Genomic DNA, 22,081 nt, shown 5'->3' on the forward strand with positions numbered 1-22,081 from the left:
GTGGACCAATAACAATCAAATACATAGAATATATTGATGGCTAAGTTCTAACAACACGTATCTCAAAAATAGCTACTTTTCAGGAGAGAAAGAAAATTAATAAATTTTTTAAACTTGTACCCTGCAATTAAAAACCAAAATTTCATTAAACTGAAATAGGAGCGTTAATTTGCAAACAAAGAATTATTTTTTTATTTTTTTTTATTTTCACACACCACCGAAAACAGCACTGTTCGGCCTTTACATCGGGGTTGATAACATTTAACAATCACAAACATCCATGCCCTGGGTCAGGGTAACTTACCGAGGCGGGACTCGAACCCGCGAGGCTGTTATTGTACTCATTTTAATGTAATTACACTTTTTGTTTAAGATACCTGTCTCAAACCGGACGAATTTGAGATATGTGTTGTTAGAACTTAGCCATCGATATCGAGAATCGAATACATAAATTATTACGAGAAAATCAATGTAAAATGCATAAAAAGGGAATATAAATAATGATACCTAAGAAATGTACCAGTAGGAAGTGAGGCTATTGATGATCAGAGATGGAGCCAAGTTCGTGAAGACGTATACAGATTAAACGAAAACGGCGTGGAATCCTTCTGATGCATATTTATACCGCAGATTCCCCGAGAGCTATCGGTGGAGTTGCGGAGCTGACCGGGTCTGCAAGACTCGTTGTCGGGGGGACGCATGAGGTAAAGGAGGGGCAGATGGGGCTGGTTCTTGCTGAGGGAAAGGGGGCAGTTGGAATGGTGGGGAGGAGGGAGGAATATAGGTAGCCAGCCACCGACGGCGAGCGACCACGCCCTGCGAATAGAGAACGGGTTTGGTTCTGAATGGCTTGAGAATTGCCTCCGAGCTAGAAACTGTCAAGAAAACGAAGAAAGCATTCCAACTTCCGCCCCAACATGCGATAGGTCACTTTCACTCTTATAAAAGTCCCTCCATCAAGAACCGTTTGCGTCATACACCTACTACTCCGCCTCCGAATGGTGGTGGTCATATCCCAATACCTGCCTACCTGCTTGCATGCCTGCTTCTTCGCCACATAGCTTCGGCTTTGGGGAAGGGGGAGGGGCAAGGGGGGAGTAGTAGGAGGGGAAGAAAGGAAAAGAGGTTTGTTTGTGCGACTTTGTAGGCTGGCCTATAAGAGCAGTCTTTTCGCGGCCTCTAAGTCGTTTTCGTTCTTATAAGCCTGCTGCAATGTTAGGACGAAAACGCTCGTAGGTCTAGAACAGGGGTCCCCATGGGCGTACCGAGCGAGAGGCAGTAGGGGGCAGCTGCCCCCTCTAGAAGCAAAAATCGCATAAGTTTTTAAGGAAAATAATATTTTTTCAAGCAAATAATTTTAAAAACTAAAAAAGAGCTGTTACAGTTTCCTTAAAATTTTGATTTCATTCACCTTTTCCATGCTTTACTCTTACCTACAACTTGAGGGGTGCGGGCCCCCCTCCCCCCGAAATGTAAAAACACAATTATTTTCTTTCATAAAATAAAACAAAATACTGAAAAATCATGAATTTTAAAAATTTTTCTTTAACGAATTATGTTTTTTCGATAATGAAAAGTGTTGAAATTAGTTTAAAACCCATTACTTAGTACCCTGTTTTTAAAAAAATTTCCCCCCTGGTTTGGACCCCTCCCCCCGAACGAAATTCCTGACTACGCCACTGCCTGGGTACGCCCTTGGGGGTCTCCAAACTTTTCAATGCAAGGGACACACTATATTATATTTCCCACATTCATGCGGACCGATGGATTAAAAAAATTAAAAAAAGAAACAAATCAGCGCCAGTAATTTAATTTCCTCAAAAATTAGCGTATGAAGGTGGAAAAATTGAAAATATCTTGTTGTAAAAAAACAGGGTAAATTAAATAGAATTCTTTCTGCCTTTAGAGTTATGCAACCAAGTTAGTGTGACGAATTACACCGTCGTTTTGAATTCAAAGTTGAATTAAAATCAAGTTTCAGATTATATGAGCCAACCATTAGAATTGTAAGAAAACAAACAGGGATTTGTTTGGCGGGCTGGATGAAATTACCTATTTTTCAGGCTGGATGTGGCCCGCGGGACATTTTTGGGAGACCTTTGGTCAAGAAGAAACTGAACAATGGATAAAGTGAATATGTAAAAGCCCATATGAGCTTGAAATATAATCTGAGGTTTCTGGTGAGCCCGTCTTACCACCCCCATCCTGCATTTCCTCTTTAAGACTTTGCGCACTTGATATATGTGTACCCGATGATGCTGTAAAGCGTAACCGATACTACCAATACATTTAAAATTGTGGAAATTGCTCCTGCTTTTTCAATTTTCATAATGAGCTTGAAAGTTGATCAATTCAAGTCAAATACTTCAGCTGAGGTAAAATTCTTTGAAAGAGTCAAAAACCAAAGTAATATCATATTTCTACTGACTCACTGATGTGATTTATTCCTTGAAGATGAATAATGTGATGTACCTCGAAACGTCGAACATAATGAACCCTCTCTCCCGAATGAAAACCCGAGAACACGTTATCCAGTTAATTCGCCAGGAAAGCACCATGTCATTCAAACGGACTATTGCCCTCTCCGACTCAAGGAATTCTTCAAGCCTTTTCGATGGCGATGCTCTGCGTCTTATTGACTAGACAGTGTAAATGGCGACGCTTATTATCATATAGCACTTCCCTCCAAATTTTTCTTTAGTCATTGTTGTAATATTTCCTAATAAAAGAAATATTTCAAAGCAATTTCCTCCTCGTGCATTAAGCTTTATTTCACCTTTTAGAGTATAATTACATTTTTTCTCGATTGTCAAGTAGTGTAATGTAACGTATTATCATGGGTTAAGTTTTGTCTGGTATTGAATTGTAGTTGATCCATATATATATGAGGGCTTATATTGATTCGTGACGTGTATAAACAACAAATACTTGACTTTGACCAATTGGCAACATTGGAAATAAACTGCGTTGGCATGTGGCACGTAGCGTAAATTGTTGATAATTGAATATGTTTTGAAGGAATATAATCATGATGGATATTTCAACTTCCACTAACTGAAGGCGTAAAAACTAATAATTAGTGAAGTACGCCTTGTATTATATAGTTTGTTTTGTCCCTTTATGTTACGTTGCTTCTAGTTTATTTTCATGGCCGTAGTTCTGGGATGGCATCGGATTAGTAGCTGTCAACCCCAAAATTTCCCACCCCCATAATTTGCTGTCAATGGATGACAGCGTAATTAAAATTGAATACTCGGACGATAAATTTGTAATTTTTTTGTGACCAAAAAATTGAAAGCTATAAGTCAAGAATTGAATCATTTTCCCGATAGACATTTTTACCAGTTATGGTGATGAACTCATTGGCCACCATGAATCAAACTGGTGTGAGCAGAACTTATTTGTACTAAAGAAATGTTGAAAAATTGTCATTAGGATCCTCTCACCTATCGTTATTGATGGGTGTCCCTTAGTGGGTAGCAGGACCTGATGCAGTGGCGTAGCTAGGGGGAGGGTCCGGGGTGACCGGACTCCCCCACCCCCCGAAATATAAAAACACAATTATTTTCCTTCTTAAAAGAAAACAAAATGTTGAAAATCATGAATTTACAAAATATTTCTTTAACAAATGAAGTTTTTTCGACTATGAAAAGTGTTTAAATTAGTTTTAATCCCTCTACTCAGTACCCTGCTTTTCAAAAACTTCCCCCCCCGAACGAAATTCCTGGGTACGCCACTGACCTGACTGAGGGCATATGTAATATTGGCGACTATACCCCAGAGTCATACATTATAGTTCTCAGAATATTCTAGCGCCATAATAAAGTTTTGGTCAAGCAATTTTGCGAATTTCCTTCATCTTAGATGAAGAAAAAAATACTTAGATGGAATATCATTTTTCAAAGAGCGAACCAGACATTTTTTAATTTCAAACTTGGCGCGAAAAGCAGTGATTGGTATATGACAAACGTTATCAGACGATGAGTAGCAATTAAAAATACGCAAGTCAATCAAGAAGTTTCATGAAATGATAATCGAACAATATATCATGCAGCTATTTTTATCCTTTATTTGAGTATGATACCTGGTTTTCATTTGCGTTGATAATTATGAATGAATATTATACGTGCTATGGAATTTTGCGTGAACATAATTAGCGCATGGTCACAACTTCATAACGGATATTTAATGCAATGAATGAAACTGGAAACATATTATCTATCATTATTATAAAGAATATTGTCCCTTATATTACTGATAATGCATGCTGTTTGTTGTAGCCCCGAGATAGGTCGCTGTCGCTACTTTCTGACGGCCAACTCATGAAATGCCCAACTTCGAAGCGTTCATGTATTGTAATTACGGGATCTAACCGCGCTTTGTAGTGTTATTACGAGCTTTTCTATACTTTTTATTTACAGTTTACGAATTTCGAAGATGTCAAAAAATGATAAGCAAGAATACGTAACTGTAGCAACTTTCAAATCAGTCCAGATAGTTGTGCGCAGGTGCATAGATAGTGGCGACCTCCACGTGTATTTCTCCGCAGTCTGTACGCTAACGCCATCTGTGAAACTTCGTTAGTTGAGCGTCTGGACACATGTGCGTCTGGCAGCCTGAGCGGTGGGATCGAAGGCTCTCCTGCCATGTTTTTCGGACCGCTGGTTGGGATAAGGTGTTTGCGTGTCGACGTGCGAAGTGTTGTGTAGAATCATGATGAACGCTCTGAGCAATCAAGGGACCAAGTTTAGACTACGTATTGTTGTGTGCAAGTGTTGACGAATGAATATGTGAGTTCATCATAGACGTTTTATTTGTTTGTGAGGTTGCTGTCTAAATACTTTCTTTTGACATTTTTAGTGTCCGTTGTGTGGCTTCTATATAACAGCTATTAAACATAATTCAGAGACTGTTTGTGTGGTAATTCCAGCGTCAGAGTCACGGTGATTGGATTTTATTGTCATTGTGCCTCCACGCGGTCACTACTGCGCCATGAGGACTACGTAACATATTGTGTCATACTATAAAGCTGTGTTTATTGATTGTTTTGAAGATTGCCAGCGTTTAATCAGTGTATATTGTGTCATATGAAGAACCTGATGTAGGAAGCAATAGTTACTACTCGTGGTATTGGTAGTTACACCTCTTCCCATATCGTGTTACTGCGTCGCACAACCTCGTGTTCCGGCATTCGCTGCGGACGGCAAGATGGCGACTCAAATAGCAGCTCCGTCGTCGGAAGTAGCGCAGAACAAAGACAACGCAGGCACTTCGTACGCGAATGCTGTTCTCAACTTTAAAAATATGGACAATAATAAGGAAAACATTCAGGAAATAACTCCGAACCAAGTGGCGAAGGAACACGTTGGTAAGGAGACATCGAAAAATAAGGGAACGTCCTCAAAACAAACCCATGTACACGCTACTCCCTCGTCACAGGTTGATGCAAATGTGACGGATTCCGTAACAGGTAGCAACGCTAAAAATTCGGGAAAGATGGATTCGAGTTCAGCTATAGTTTCCAACGGTTCCGTGAATGGATCATGTTCGTTGAGCCAAACGGATAAAAGTGGAGGCAGCATTTGCAGCAGCGGCAGCGTTGAAGGCGCAGATTCGGAAAAATCTGAGAAGAAAGTCTTCGTTGAGGCACCTATCCCCAAAGTAAATCCGTGGACTGTCAATAAAAACGCTGCATCTGTGATCACTGGGAAGCCGGTGGACTCGAAAACATCGGCCACCCCTGCGGTCGCCCCTGCCGAGAAGCGAGTTTTGCAACCGCAGCGACAGGGACGAGTTGGTGAGTACAATGCAGGTGGTAAATTTAAACTTGTGATTCGTTATCGTCGCCCTAGTATCTTGATTAAGTTCTATTTGTTGAAGTTAATTGACTCAAGCTGGTGGAATGCATCATTTCTTTCGATTTTTTTATATTTCTTTGCGTGTTGTAGAACTTTTTGAAGTCTTTTTATGTAGTCGTTAGTTGGTGGATTCCTCTTCCCGTGTTACTCATCTTACCGAATTTTTTCCCGCAATCTTTGAAATGAATTCGAAAATCAGTTCATCGCAAATTTTGTAATAAAAACAAGTTTGCGTTCACAGTTTGAATAACTGACGTATCACACGTATTTATTGGAGCAATTGCATTCTGGTGTTCTCGTAATTCTTTACTTTTTACCGCTCACTTTTTGCGTTGTTTTCGCTTCAACCGGAGTTTGAATTTGAATAAATTTTTAATAATGATCTATTATTTATTAACTTCCTTCAAGAAACTTCTAACCATCGTGATGATTCATTCGTAGTGATTGTTATTTTGAGAGCATATTTTTGTCTGACGATACTCGTGTTCATGCCAACCGTTCTTTTGTTTGGGGTCTATACTGTTAACATCAGTTTTTATGTATGAGTATTTTACTCTCATCACGAATCCATCAACAGGCAGTTACGGACTTGAAAGTTCGAATTATTATCTTAACTGTACCTTGCGATAATAAATTAATGTTTGCTATTGATGAATTCATTGTTCTAGGGTGATTTTCCGTTCTTCAAATATCGTTTTGTGTTTGGTGTCCTCATCAACAGCTTAGGTTGTTAATACTTCAATTGGGATAGCCATTGCCACTTCTGATGACGGATTTCGGGGTAACGATTCTTTCGATTATGCTCATAATGTTTGTCTCATTTCCTCATCGTAAGTGCAAAGCAATCCTTACGTACTTTATTGATATATTAATTATCGGTGTGTGATATATCGCATGAGGATTAATTTCACTTATCGGCGTTTGTTATTGTTTATCTTTAGTTGCGTAGTCTTCTTTTTATGACAACATGAATCTATCTTTCGGTGGTTGTCATATCCGGTGTGTATAATTTCTAATGATACATGTACATGTTGTAATTTGAATTTGTAAGCGCTTCATATTTATTGCAGATGAATTCGTCAGCCCTTTTTTTCGGATCTTATTGTGATGCTGCGCTTTAAGCATTTGTGTGATTTCTTCTGCCCCTTAAATGAAGTGGTGCGTTACAATTCCAGCCAAGTGCGGTCCACTTTCTACGTTCACAGTGTTGCAATCGGCTCCTCTATACAGTGCATTGTGCTTCCAGCTGATGCAACAGATATATCCCTGTTGCACTTTGATACTCTATGATATGTCTTATGTTAGTTTTGTCGGTAGTGCACTTTTTTGGCCGAGTTATTATTTAATGGTCGCTATGCAACTTAACTTTCCTGTTTTCATCTCTAGTCCCGAATGTATTTGATGACTTTCCCAGTAATTTCAGAGTTAAAATAATCTGCTGGGGATAACCAGGCTTCATTTTCACTTGTTTAATTTAATGGGCTATAATGACCTTTTTTTTGTTTACATTTTCAACATTTGTTCGCGAAAAAAGAGAAAAATGCATATATGTGCGTGGTTAACATGCGTATTACTGTGGTAGAAAATGGAGGTGGTCCTACAGATGTATATACTTAAACGATTTGCGTTTTTATTTTCGAATAATAACACCCGCTATGTGTTCGTCATTTTTTTCAGCTTGCCAGCCGCTCGTTCACCGCCGAGACTCGTGTTGGATTTTCCTCCCTTCCCTTCTCACGCATGCTTGCGAAATCTTATGATTCTTTCGACGCTGGCTCCACCTCTAGGGCCATTTCAGTGTTGCTGTTCTCTCTCCATCGTTCGATCGCAGTCATTCGCAAGTCACGTGTATTGGTTGACAGTTGAAGTGCGGCTCTCGCTCTCGGTGCAGTGCGTTTCGCACGGGATAACCCGTGTTGTTTTGTTTAGTGTCTTGTGTTTTTATCGAAGTGGAAGTTCATGGTACTTGCAGCCGTGTCGCGTGGAGGAATCCATAAAGGTGCATTTTTCAAGCTCTTTTTGAGTTTTTATTTTATAGTTTTTGGCGTCCCCTAAGGTAATTTTGTGGTCCGTCTGACCCTCTTACCACGGTGCGAATTCATGGATTGGATCATTTTCTTCTGCTGTTTGAGTTGACATTGCCACCCGTTTTCGATACAAGATTTTTAAATTGGAGTTAGAAAATTTAAACCCCAAGGATTTTTTCCTTTGCTGTGCTCTTATTTCATGTGTTCAGGTGAAGTTGTGGCTGCAGGCTGAATGTGCGTTGAACGGGCGTTATCATTTTTCTTCGTCGTAAACAGTGATCTGTACTTTTAAAAATTTATCGGATATTATTTGGGAATTCAGAATTTTTAAGCGACAGTTAGGTGGTGTCGTGTGCTGTAATTCGTCAGGGTGATCTATTATCAAGGTATATTCTTGTGCCTTTAACGAATCATTGGCGTAAATTTCTTCTACGCCTTTGCGCTGAAGAACGCTGCAAGCGGATGGCATGTGTCCTGGAAAATTGCTCGAGTTGCGTGAGTGTTTGTGTGTGTTTGAAACTTGGGTATTTTGAATCGCTGCGCCTCTCGGTGGAATACTTAAATATTGGTGGAACTATTAGGAATCCCCGATGCCTGATTCATGGACTTATATGCCTTCTCGGCTTTGATTACTTTCAATGTCCGTTCAGTATTGGTCTGTTTTATCTGTTCAATTAAGACTTCGAGTGCCGGCCGCGAAAAGTAAGCGCTACTGAAAAATCCAGCCATTTTTACTAAATTCGCATTTTTTTAAACATATGCATCAAATATATATTTATATCGATGTGTATTTCAATAAAAATGGCCTTTGCTCTTCTTTATGAATGAGTTGGGTAACATTTATTGCTAACTTTTAAATCTATTTTTAATAATGAAAACCTACTGTTTTTGAAAAATAAAAAAGTTGCAACAAATGATGTACCGCCATTAAACGCCTAATATTTTTTATCACGCTCAATTTGAGCTATTTAAACCATGAAACTCACACAAAAGCATTGTTCCAAGCAAATCATTCAAAATCCTGGATGACAAAAAGGGTCACTGCACCCTCAGCGAACGGTTCTTTCCTCCAAAGAATTTTCACACAAAGTAGGCTGGGATAAGGGTGCCGGTAGCTACAGAGGACTTTTCGTCCTCAAGAGAACTCTTTTTCCATCGAGCAGTTGATTTTTGAAATAACAGAACCACTAAGCTGTTACCTGGAAAATTACTACGGGCGAATTATTACAGCTTCACGCGAACAAAGTCAATAAAATACATAGACGTAGTATTACGCCCATGGCACGCTAAGTGTTAAGAAAATGAAAATTGCCGACGTTTACTTCGTCATTCAAGTCATTTATCGTTGAAATGTGTGCATCTTGTCATATTTTTGTGAGAACAATGTTTATATATGCATTCTTGCTAATTTTAGTGACATAATTGTAGTAAAACGAAGGTCTATATTTTCGTCTCTTCTAAGCACGTTCTCTGTAACAAATCTGAACGTGAATCGTTTTCTCTAGAGTTGACAATAACCGTACATTTCTTTGGGATATCTTGCCGAAGGTCATTGATTAATGGTGATAACGCTGGGGTCCCGGGAATAACGGTTAGATTTTCATAGTCCGCATTTTTGTGCAGTTTACGTTGATGTAGCCATCTCTGACACCATCGGGAAACGAAAAGGTGTTCAAAAGTCTGTGTGTTCGAATCCTGGTATCGGGCGTCATCCGTGATGCCGTTTCATGTGGATAATGCATTTTGGTTCACGGTGCTAAAAGCGAGCATTCCCACTCCTTCTTGTGTTATTTTTATCTAGAATATCTGATCCTTGGGCGAGAAATATACGTAAGAGTGATAGTCTGAACATAGCTGGGGTATTCTAAGGTATATTCATCATTTTTGATTCGGAGATTGTTCGCGTAGGGAAACCTTATCAGAAAATTTTGTGCCTTACCCTAGCGTGCTTAGTGCCCTACAATGACCAGGCTGGGGATAGTGTTTTCATTAGTATATCTGCATTCCTGTGTATTTATCTTGTGACGTGTTTCCGATTGGCTTGTTCACTATCGGTCTTGATGTATGTTATTTTATGTTCATATTCATTTCTTGGATTATTTCATTCAATCGCTTATTTCTACAGAATTCCGCTCAACCTTAATTTTTGCATATCGTGAAAATTTTTTACTTATTATCTCCCCTTTCATCACCGTGCCCATGCGTGATTTGAGCGAAATACTCTACTACTGTAGATCGTGGTATTTGCATGCTATTTTATTCTATTTATTTTTTGGTGTTGATAATTTCTAAAGAAAGGACTATTGCTCTGCTCACGAGGGAAATACAGACCTAAGTAAAAGTGGTCAAGGGGTAAATGAATTAATAATATGGGTACGTACGAATTGTCTTTATTGAGGGTTGTCCGTTAGTTATCATATGCGTTTTTCCAGCCTTCCTTCTCTTTTTCTTCCACTATTATTTGGAACCCTTCGGCGGCGGTGGGATTAGACCAGCCCCGCCTCCCTACTCTGCGCGGTCTTCCCCTTTCCTTTTCATGTATAGGGCTGCACTGGCATAGAATGAACACCGCTCGCTAAAATTTGTTGCTTGCTACGGTTGATTTGGTGGCGGCAGATGGTCAGCGTGATTCTGGCGAGATATTTTGGCTTTGGGATTTGACGACGACGATAATGGTTAATTTGAGCTTTATGTGCTCCCTGAATGAATGAATTTGAGCTTCCTGACATTAACTGACCTTGTTATTTTGTGTTTACCGCTTTCTTTCTCGCCATCCGCTATATGCTTACATTTACATAATACCCTGTGAGCCAATTCTAGGGTGTTTGGCAGGGGGTGACCAGTCACCAACATGCAGCAAGCAAGAGGACGGCCACATGCACTCCACAAGGTCGTAGAAATATTACACATACCAGCAAATTATACACGCATATTCATAAAAAAAACTGCCAATGGTTAGTTCTTCCTATATCAAATACTTGCAAGGTTAGAACTATGGAGAAAATCATGCAGTGAGCCATCCAAACGAGTGACGCCACTAATCCCATTAATTGAGACATCGTTGCTATCCTTAATAGTATGAGGTAAGAATGATTTGGCTTAGGTTGGCTTCGGAAAACTAGGTGTGCATAAATGCATTTCTGTAGGTGGCGCTGTTTAATAAGTATTTTGTGGCTAGATACATATTCTATTTCATTCACCATGTCCCATTCGGTGTCTAGTAAATGATCGTAAAGAGGTTAACATCAAGTTTGTCTTAATGGTTTTAGTCTTTCGCATTGGTCGCATATTCAGGAACCAAAGGTGATACTAGGGGCTTATAGAAAATGTGTTTTGTAAAACTACGTAATGAAAACATTGGAAACCTTTATTTATTTGGAACTCACTGAAAGGATATCCATTTTTAAATCAGAATTTGATATTAGATTTTTGGGGCCTGTATCCCCCTTTCTACGGATATGTATATTATGTTGTGATGCCTTGTCTATCTCTTTCGCTTTCAATCGGTGATTGTTGATCGGTCCTTTTTCTTATTGTAATCTTAAGGTCCATACTTGTAAGTAATTGAATTCAAGTTGTTCAGAGATCATGCTTTGTAGCCGCTACCGATAATACAATACTAATAGTGTTCACACTTCTGCCATCCCAAATGGCTCTTTTTCCTATTATTTTCTCTGGTTTGCTGTGCCACTCAGTGTGTTGTCGATAATTGTGCAATAATTCAAATGTTAGGGCATTTTTTCTGCGAAAACAGGACTTGTTCGAGGTTTAACCTTACCCGCGTAACGATGCACTAATAATGGAAACTGCTCGTGTTCAATTTCGATGGCTCGTTTGCATTGACAAAGTCACGTTCCGCGTGAGGCTACCTCAAAGAAGGCTGCTCTTTTCTGCATTTCCCGCTACGGGTTTCCTTCTCGCGTTGAGCGTTTGTGCGAAGACGACTGCAGTCCGACCACAAGAGGGTTATTTCTTCCATCGTACTTCTCTCACACGAGGGGTTCCAGGCGCCTTTGGTTGGCTTCGCACAGCCGCCTTTCCTCGTCGGTTGGCCTTAGGAGAATTAGATTATTCTTGCCCGGTCTTCTGTGGTTGCTTCCTTCAAGTTCTCCCTCGCAGGGTGTCCTTCATCATGCACGAAGCATTCAGCACACTTCCTCTCCCCCCTGCTTGTGTATTTTTGCATCGTAAGGGAGATGATCATTGGTGTTGAAATGAAGAAAAAAAAACTAGTAAATTTCACAATTATATCATCAATTGACCGGTGGGTCATCGCATGACTGCGACCAAACGTGGGTCGTTGAGGTTATATGATTTTTATTTTATGTATTTGCCCCAAATTAAATCCAAAGCCGTGTAGATTACACCTGTTAAATGATACGGTACACCTATTCCATTGGATTTGTGCGCAACGGATTAAATCCCAGTGTTCAGCAGGAATAACTATAAAAAAAGCACGGTAAATACAATAGGATGTCATATTTATTGCGTAGATTAGTAATTCGCTCATATTACCGCCTTATACGCTGTTTTGTAATTTAGGGAGAGGGGGGATGTTGTGTTCAAATATGCAGTATAACTAATTTTTTCATTATATCGTGATGAAATTTCAAATTTTGACGCCGTTATGTGTTTGGTTTGGAGTGTATTATTCGTACCGTCGCTAGCTATCATTTTGGCTAGCATTTAACTCTAATTTCTTTTTTTATTATGTTTGTTTGTTGATGATTGTTTTTCTAACCGAGCGTCTGTAGTGATAGAGTAAATAAAAATGTCATGGGGTCGGTGCATGGAATCGTATTATTTGATCCTTGCAGTATTTCTCCCAATTTTGAGGCGTATATGCATCTTCCCGTGATGTATTATAAGGTATGTCTGATTTGGGCTTTTTTTTCTTATTCGTAGCTCAATTTTAGTATTGCCTGGTCGTTCATTCGAGTGGATGCGCAATCTGTAATCGCTGGCTTAGATGTTGTCCGAGGTTTGCAGAGTTGGTGGAAGAGGGGAGTGTGACTCATCCAGCTTTCCCCCTACCTTCGCTCATGTAATTATTCCGCTTTTTCCCATTGTCATCGGGCGGCGTGGGGGCGCCAGAATTTATGCAGAAGTGTGACGTTGGGCTGCAGCGCCATGCACCGCTTCCTCTTGCTCGGGGATCCGTGACGAGCGTGGTATGTAGGTGGTACGGTCCGGTGGCTTGAGCCGTCGCATTTGAGGCTTTTTTCCTACGGCCTCCCGTCTGGCCTCGCTTGCTCCGCGAGACTTATCTTCCACCGCCACTCCTTGGAAGTTGCCAGTTGACATGCCGACTCTGAATAAGAGTTGGGTGGAGGAGTTTACCGGATATTTCGGGACCCTTGCGGGATGTATAAAGAACTCTCTAGAACATAGGGGGCTCCCCCGTAAGATTTTGGGATTTTTGATGTTGACAACGTGGTTTTTAGGACTCAAAAACAAATTTTGTAAGATTATTTATGAAAAGTTATTTATTGCGTCTTGGGTGTCTTGTTATTTATATTCATCTTGGGTGATGGTGGGATTTTTGGATGATTTCTGACCGTATAACGCGTTATGTTTGCTTCACTCTTCCATAATTTTAAATTACATTTATATGTTCCTTAAACTAATCTCAGCGAAAAGCCCAGGAGACCGCTTTTAAGCTGGGAACTGCTCCTTTACAACACGATATCTACTTGGAATTGGCTATTATTTTTTCCCATACTTAACCCTTAAAACTCTCTATTCTCTCGTCAATGTTTTGATGCTATTTTTGCTCAATAAGTTTGCATTTACCCATGCGTTTATTTCGGAAACGTAATGTGTGCGCCTCTTCCGTGCTAAACCCTTCGAATGTGTGTGTTCATTTTTAGACTTCGGTTTGGTCATCTCCACTTTTAGGGGTCAATAAATGGTAACTGATCGTTTCAGGCTTACATTTGTGAAACCTTTCCATTATGGACAATGAAAGAATTAACTTTCTTTGGTTCACTAATGTATTTGAAAAGCACTAATGAGACCCGGGTTTTATAACATGGTTACTTCTTCAGATGTATCGATCGTATTAAATATATTGGTGGACCAAATAAAGTTAATTCTTTCATTTTCCGTAATCAAGACTGTTAAATAGACGTCGTAGTGACATGTGGTTTTGTTATGTGGGCCAAAGATTGTTTTCTAAGATTCCCGAAGAAGGCGAATTGTTTCTCGCGACATGATTATTCTCCACCTGTTGACCGGATTTCATCAGGTCCGCATCTTTTTATGTCTTCGTCCAATTTCTGCCGTCCTGACGTTTATTTGAGCGTGTGCTCGTTAGGTTTGTCGGTGGGGGAGGGTAGAAATTCGTTTTCCACTTTCAGAATTCCCGCATTTTTGATTTATGCTTCGAAATCGACCGCTGGGCTCAAGGTCTGCTTTCGAATCTTTTTCGTCAACGTGCGAGCGCCTCTCCAATTCTCTCCCAATGCGCCGTTTTCTTCCCGTCCGAGTGGCCTTTTTCCTTCGCTGGCAATCGCTCCCCGCGGGCGAATTCTTTTGAGAGCGGAGAGCTTTTCATAATCGGTCTCTCCCCCTCTCCGTGAGCCGCCGACCGGGAGGGATATGTGGGGGGGTTTTCTGTTGCGCAACGCGAGACGCAACGGTCTGAGAGGATTTCGTGCGTTTTAATAATGCGGGACGAGACGGTCGATCGCTGTAGCAGTAGATACCTGATGCGAGTGAAAGCGGCAGGTTGAGGGGGTGGCTTTTCGGAGTGTTTTTTTTTTTGTCGTGGGGTTTTGTGAGGAATATTCGTGTTTGATTTGTTGATCCTACTTTGTATATGAGGATGTCCTAGTATTAAGGCGTCGCTACGTGTAGGGAGGTTCATACCGGCCAGAGAAATAGAAATTGGGACTGGCAGTTTTGTAATTGTCTTGAAAATTAAGTTTAAGTCTGGGTATATGCTCCGGAGGCGCATCCAGATGAAGAAAATCGTGGTTGAACACGAGGATCTCGACTTTATTTCACAATAAATCTGCATTTTTTATTTAAATCTCTCAATAACCTATTGTCCCTTGAAATAACGTCAAGTAAAAGCATATTGAAAAAGGAATCTTGTTATGACGCCTGACTGCTGTTCACTGTCTTATTATGGCGCACCTGGTGTCTACTGTTGTCGTGAACTGCCAGTTGTCGTGTGTAGCTATTTAGTCTGTTTAAATTCCTGTCCATTAATTTATTAATAAATTTTACATATCTCTGCCTATTTCGTAAAGACGAGTACGTTTCTTTGACATGGTTAACCGTCAATATTTTCTCCCTTTTAACCCTCTTTGTCAATATCAACCCTCGTATCGGTCTTCACTAGCATGGATATTTTGTCTGTCTCTGGTCACGCCGTAAAAGATTTCCTTTTCATGATCGATTTTCTTTGTTTTCATCTGTCTATTTTCTGCGCGTCCTTTACTGATCAGGTGGTATTTACTCTTTTTCTGTACTTACATGATAACAGATCTTGTCTTTCTGATTTATCGTGCATCGTCTGTGTATATTTTCAATTCGATTATGTATCAAGCCACCATTTTTTTATTTTGATCGACTCCTATCCCAATCCATGCTGTTTTCATCTAAAAATTTTGGCCATCCAACGTACCATCATGCGAATAGTGACCAGCTCGTGGTTTTCGATCTATCATCGCGTGATGGATGGTTCTCTCGCGAAATGTCGTGACGAAATGGGAAGGAAAAAAAGGTTAATCCAATATTCTAGGGCTCGATTTGTTGGGCTTCCTCCCAGAGGAATGGTCTGCATATTTTATCTTCGGAGATTTTTTCCTCGCTATCTAAATCTTTGTGTTTGTGATGAGTGGTCCTACGCAGCAGTGAATCAGACACTGCCTAACTTAATGATTGAAAAAATGAGCGTGTTATTTTACAGACTGGAAACTGATTATGTATCTCCACGTAGATAATTCACGAGCCTAAAATCACCATGGACCCGCCGTTTGCAATTGTAAACAGGTTGAATTACCTGAAATGCCTTCGTGAGAAATCGACTAAGTATCTCAAGCAAATACTTATAAATGGAAATAATAACGTATTTTATAAACAAAAGGTTTCTTTTCTCTTCTGATATCAAAAATTAATTGTGAAAAATGCTCGGTTAACGCGTCCTTTCTAATCGGAATAAACGTGAAATAACTTATTCTTACGATAATGACAGCGATAAGGAATCAAATTTAAACAGGGCTCGCAGAACGTGAAACAGTACAATTTCTTTGCTATTAATTGGCCTACCAAATCTTATTTGCGATTAAAGTAAGCAAATTCATAACTTCTATCTCGAGCATGCCTATTAAGTCGGTTCACCCTGGGCGTAGTTTTATATGCTGTGAACATGAGCTCACAAGGAAGGAATTGCATTAAAATAGGTCTAGCAGGAAAGGAAACAGTGCACCTTATGCAATTACTTTGCCTTATAAACCTTTGTATGTGATTAAAGTAGGCAAATAATTAGCTTTTATCGTGTGAGGACGGTTTAACATCTGTCTTAAATTGACGTAGTTTTTCCAATGTGTACGTGAGCTTATAAATAAGGAATTACTTTAAATGGAGCTAGCAGGAAAGGAAACAGTGCAACGTAGGCTATTCCTTGGCTTTATAGCCCTTCCGGTGTGATTATGGTAAACTAATAACTAACTATCATGTCAAGAATGTTAAATCTATGTCCTGCGTTGGCGTAGTTTTTTTCCTGCTGTGAGCTCGTGAGAGTGAGTGAACGTTTGAGCTCTCGAACTGCGTATATGATGCGCGCTGGATGGGGATATGTGTCGTTGGAGGTGATCCCTTTGGGCCCTGTCGCGCTGATGAGCCGAGCGTGGGAGTTGGCGGTGGATCAATTTGGGCTCGGCGGGAGGAAGTCGTGGCGGCGATCCCCACTCGCTGCGCTGCCTTTAGAGGGGTCCTCGATCGTATTCAGTGGCGATTGCTTCCTCCGCTGTGCGAGCTGTTACTGCGTCGTCTGTTTTCTAAGCTGTACGTTTTCTCTTTAACCTTTCCACACCGACATTTTCATCTCCTATGGACTGAGTGTTACGTTTTTTCTCGCGCTAGGCTTCCTTTGTGAATATCTTTGGCCAAACTTACCCTCGGATCCATCCATGGTGTTAGTTGTGTTTTAGGTAAGCTTTTACATTTTTTAGTTGCAGGACTGCATCCCATTATTATTTGTTTGTGTTTGGAGCGAACTTATAGTGTATTGTATGTGTGATATTTGGTGATCCCGTGGCTAACTAACTGTCGAGTATTTAGTTTTCTAATGTTACTTTATTTTCGTGCCTTCAAGGGTCAATAAATGGGTTGATTGCCTTTGACTCTGTTAAAGGGCTTCTTCAAAGTTCGGTATTCCTGCTACTGTATATGACGTTGCTTGTATTGTTTACTTTTTTGTGTGTGGCGTTCATACGAAGCGTGTGTAGTGAATTCTTGTCATCATAACACTTCCATAATGCGTTAAAACTTTTTATGCTGCCTTAAATTAGTCATTGATGTGTTTTCGTTTTGTTAGGGAAAGGCATAACAAGCCTATTAGATCTTAGTGTTGGCTTGTTTCTCTGTTTAAAAAGTGTGATCCTTCTGTTTATTGTTTCTTTCGGATTTCGGGCGCAGCAGCGTGCTCTGATCGGTGTTTCCTTGCCTATTGGGGCTTCGTCATCATCTTTTCTAATCCATCAGTCATAACCGCGAAGTTGGCCGTTGATACTCTTCCAAATGTGATTCATGTATCCGTTTTAGTTTGATTACGTTGACCTCATGTTCTCGAAGGAAGGAGGCGTCCTTATATCGATACCTGTTTCCGGCCGTCACCAGTGACTCTTGTATGCTTTTTGAGCAATCATGCATTTGCAAACTTAATATCGCTGTAGTGTACATTCTCGCGCGACTATTGTGAGGAAGTCTTTAGTATTGATTGAATATTCAGTGTTAAGTCATTCTTCATTGGATCGGATTATGTAATATATGTTGCTCTCTCGCCTCTTCCATATAATTTTTTTGCTATCATTACATCCTGTTTGTGTAAAATGTTTATTTCCAATTTTCGTAAGTTGTCATGTTGTTTTTAATTATGACTATGGATGAAGGCTGAGCTGTGTCCCACCCAACGGACATGTGCCATCATTTGGCGGTGTTGGTATTCCATTTTTTACCGTGCGAAGAGAAGTGATCTTGATGATGGTGGAGCGATAGAACTGTGTATGGCGGCAACTATAGTGTCTATTAAACTTTTCCCTCCACTTACGGAATTATGATTGAATAATTTATTTTGCGATGGCAGTGCGGTGGTTCGCCTAATCGTCTGCGCATCGTCATCCATTCTTTCTGGTCCTCTCATATCGGCCAGGAACTTTTTACTCTCGGGCGTTTGATTGTGCGAATGTGGGGAGATTGATACCGTAATGAGGGTACTACTAGTCTACAGGCTTGACAAACACTTCTGTTGGTGACTTGCAGGGTAATCTGCAGGTGTAGATGTCATTATTGTCTCACACTTAGGCGAGCGATATTTCATTTTAGCATGATTTGGAGGGTATGAGTAGTCTTATGCGTTGGATCTGTGTTTATCCTTCGAATATTTAAGTTTACCAACACCATCCGACGACTTTCGTGCCTACCTTTTCTTGACTTTCATTCCTATGCCCAATAACAGCGATAAAGATGCCGTATCCCGCTTCATTTCTGCATGTTGTAAAGCTGATATAACCGTCATGTGTGAATAAGATTATTTGTCACTTTAAAGTAGCATCATTATCCGCGGTAATGTCAGTGATAGTAACCGAATTTACACTTAGTTCGTCGTATTGGGCGCGGCGAAGGAAATATGAACGAATCAAACTCCCTTACTCTATCTCCTGTGCAGTTTTGCTTCACTTGGCGGCCTGCACTGTGAAGCCGAAAGTGATATCGATCGATTCGCTATGGTGATGTCTTCTGTTTACGGACTTCGGTCTCTCTCGTGCAGCGGTGTCTGTTCACTGTGGTTGCTAACTGCAGGGCTCAATGTTGGCTGGTCTATTACGCTTCGAGGTAGTGGTGTAAGCTCGACCACCACGTGGCCTAATCTGCGAGGGAATTCTTCCCTCGTTATGTTTTCGAGCATTTCCGTTCCAGTTTTTCGCACGTGGAAGTTTCCATCGCCATGCTTTCTCTCGCGTTCTTTTACCCTCTTGCGGCCTTTTGCATTGAAGTACGGGTGCTTCAAAATTTCTTTTTTCATCCGTTTTCAATAAGCCAAGATTTGTATTCAACCCCCTTGCTAGATCGTGTAGCAATATGAGAGGTGAGGTGTCTGATATGATGCTAGAACCACGGAAGTGCATGTCATAGCTATCTCAATGATCTACATAATTCCATGCGAGCCACCTCTAGCGTGCGAATGATGCGTTACCTGTGATGTTTCATTGTGCAAATTTTTACTTTTCTGATTTGCTTTTAGTGGAAAAGGAATTTTTTGTTAGCATGCTGCGTCGGGTGGTTAAAATATTCTGAAGTAAGTGGGATTATTGTCAGCATCCTTATTCTTGTCAGTAATTACTCTAATACCACTGAGGGCAATTTCTTTAAACTTGACTACCACAGCCAATGTTTAACCGACCCTCTTGTCCACCTGAATCAACTTCATAACTCTAGTCACTTGGAGTGGGCCATATTTCCAAGGGGTATTTTACCGGACTTCTTTCGTTTGTTACTCCGCTCTGGGAACCTGCGTTTCTTTACTGCCATGCTTTCTTGCCATGTGGATAATTTGCGTTATTTTTGCCAGTTGAGCGAGCGTTGTTTGCGTCAGTTTCCCATTCTTCACCTTACTTTTTTCGTTTCAATGACTGTTTCTTGGGGGGATTTTACGCTTGGGATTTCGAGTTTCTGAGCTCCACTCGTGGCGACCACGTGGTCTCCGTAGTGGCCATCGACTGCCTGAGCGTCCCAGGTGGCAGGCAGTTGGGGACGATTTTCTCGATCTTTTTCTTTCGTTGAAGGGAGGGGGGCGGAGCACAATAGGTTGAGGAGAAGGTGGGTTGGACGTAGCGGAGCGGATGCTCTTGGAGCTACGGCGTTGAGTGTTGGGGGGGAACGGCTGAAAGAAATGAAAGGTGTGCAGCTGTCCCTCTTCCCCGAACTGCTTCACCACCTTTTTCCTCTCCTCTCCCGTGTGACAGATAACCAACTCTTTTCCCTCCGTCGTAATTTTCTCTTCCTCCGGAGACGTTCAGGTCAGGCCCCCGTGTAGATGCCGGTGAATCGCTCCACGTGCTACCCTTCTGGCGATTAAGCGGGTGTTGGTGGTAATCCTCAAGCGTTGCCTTTTACTTCTCGATCTTCTCCCTCCATCGCGGGCGGGACACTCTGATCACCTGCTTGCCCTACCACCGTTGCGTTGTTTAGGCCGGTGTTTACGATATTTCTTCCTATTGCGTTTCCGCCTCCCCCTTTAAAGTTGGTACGGCTCTAGAACGCTCACGATGTATGCTGGTTGAGAATATTGCATTGATGCACTGCGTTATATTTTGATTGTGGAGCTAGGGCGTAGGATATTTATTCCTCAAATTGTCGAAAGTAGCATTGCGTAGTCAGGACTTGGCCTAATGTTAATGAAGCATTTTTTTTATGGTCGTAGCGCCTTGGAAACATCGTCATTTGTTGAGGTGCCTAATTCATTCTGATATTTTGTTATTATGTGTACTTTCCGTTATCTTTGATTTATTTTGTGGAACCAATGTTAATTTGAATGTTGCATTATCTCGTTTTTGAGTGTGTGATAAAATTATGAAGTTGATGCAGGTAGAACATAGGGTCGGTAAATCATTGGTCTTCGTTATTAGGGTTAAAAAAATAAGCCTCAGTGGTATTAAGATCATGGCTATGGACATCACTCCCATTTACTATGGAAAATATTCGTCTGCTTCACCTTGCTTGTCGTTTGCATGTGTTTGTCCACGTGTAACTTACGTCTAATGGGTTAAATTATTTCTTGTGTTCTTATTAATTCCTGTCGGTTTGTATGCGTTCTTCTATTCATGCTCTGTGGTCATTTTCCAGTGCATGTCCTCTTCCCATCTTTATCTGCGTAATATCCGCGGTGGCACTGCAACGGTGATGCGATGGCCTTGCTTCTCTTATGATTATTATCTGAAGGTGACTAGCCAACATTTGCATTGTAAACAAATCTGTGTACTGGGACCGTTAGGAATGCGGATTGTTAATGATTGCCCTCCAATTTGGATACATGCCAGTGGTGGTGGCGTGGGGCTTGTTGATGTGTTATATGTATTATTTCTCGCATGATTCTATCGCAGATTTACGTTATTCCGCTGGTCTTTTCAGTTTCGCGACTCGGAGTAAGGAACAAAGAAGTCTGGGAAAATGCTCTTGTCTTGTTGATTTTAACTTTGACTTTCAATTGACTATGTATCGTCATACTCTTCACTCGTAGGCATTTATTTGTTATTTTAACATGTCTTTCTTGTATTGCTCCATAAGTGTTAAAATACATTTTCATCATCGATGGAGTTGAATTTTTGGTGTGATTTGCATAACTAAACTGTACATAACTGTGTACATTTCCGATGACGTTTAAAAGAGTGAGGGAATATAATCTTGGTATTTGAGTGACCAGTATGATGGTGCTATTACCTTCGGAGCCCTCTGGATATGAGTTCGATACGTCTGCTGTAACCTTAAGTTGAGGGCAAGTTGATGGTGTTCGTTCATATAGCCCTAAATTATTAAAATATAACTGATAATTTCAGGCTTTGTGAAACCTCTCCATATTGGGAGTAAAAAAAATAAAACTTTGTAAGGCTCACGATTATTTTAATATGGGCAGGACCCAGGTTTTTTAACGTTAAGAAACCCGGGTCGTGCCAGTATTAAAATAATAGTGAACCTTGCAATGCTTTATTTTTTTTTCTCCTAAATTATTTAATATCGTGGCATGTATGGCAATTATGTGGCTATATCATTAAATCAATGTGTCAGTGAAGGAAGTAGCTCTTGGGGGTCGGGACGTTGTTCTAATTTTAGTGAAACATTTTTATTTTATAGTAAATCCTTAGTTGATTCATGCTGTGAAACCAATATTAATTTGTCTGTTGAAGTCTCTCCTGTGTGATGAAAAATAAATAAGATTCAGGTGGACCGAAGGGTCGGCACTGAAGTGGC

At 40.6% G+C, this 22,081-nt stretch overlaps 1 protein-coding gene across 4 annotated transcripts in view; it reads left to right on the forward strand.

The window, feature by feature from the left end:
- The first annotated feature begins 4,567 nt into the window (after positions 1–4,567).
- Positions 4,568–22,081, forward strand: part of LOC124162495 (la-related protein 1) — a 112,135-nt gene continuing 94,621 nt past the window's right edge. Inside the window, exon 1 of one of the 4 annotated variants that reach the window (XM_046539051.1) lies at positions 4,568–5,797. In XM_046539051.1, coding sequence (XP_046395007.1) covers positions 5,209–5,797 — 589 coding nt within the window. In that variant the 5' untranslated portion in view covers positions 4,568–5,208. Of the gene's footprint in view, positions 5,798–7,695; positions 7,858–16,837; positions 17,047–22,081 lie in introns of those variants that run through there. The other 3 variants (XM_046539050.1, XM_046539052.1, XM_046539053.1) reach the window with 3 other exon arrangements.

The sequence above is a fragment of the Ischnura elegans genome, chromosome 7, assembly GCF_921293095.1.
Source record: "Ischnura elegans chromosome 7, ioIscEleg1.1, whole genome shotgun sequence".
Lineage (NCBI taxonomy): Eukaryota > Metazoa > Arthropoda > Insecta > Odonata > Coenagrionidae > Ischnura > Ischnura elegans.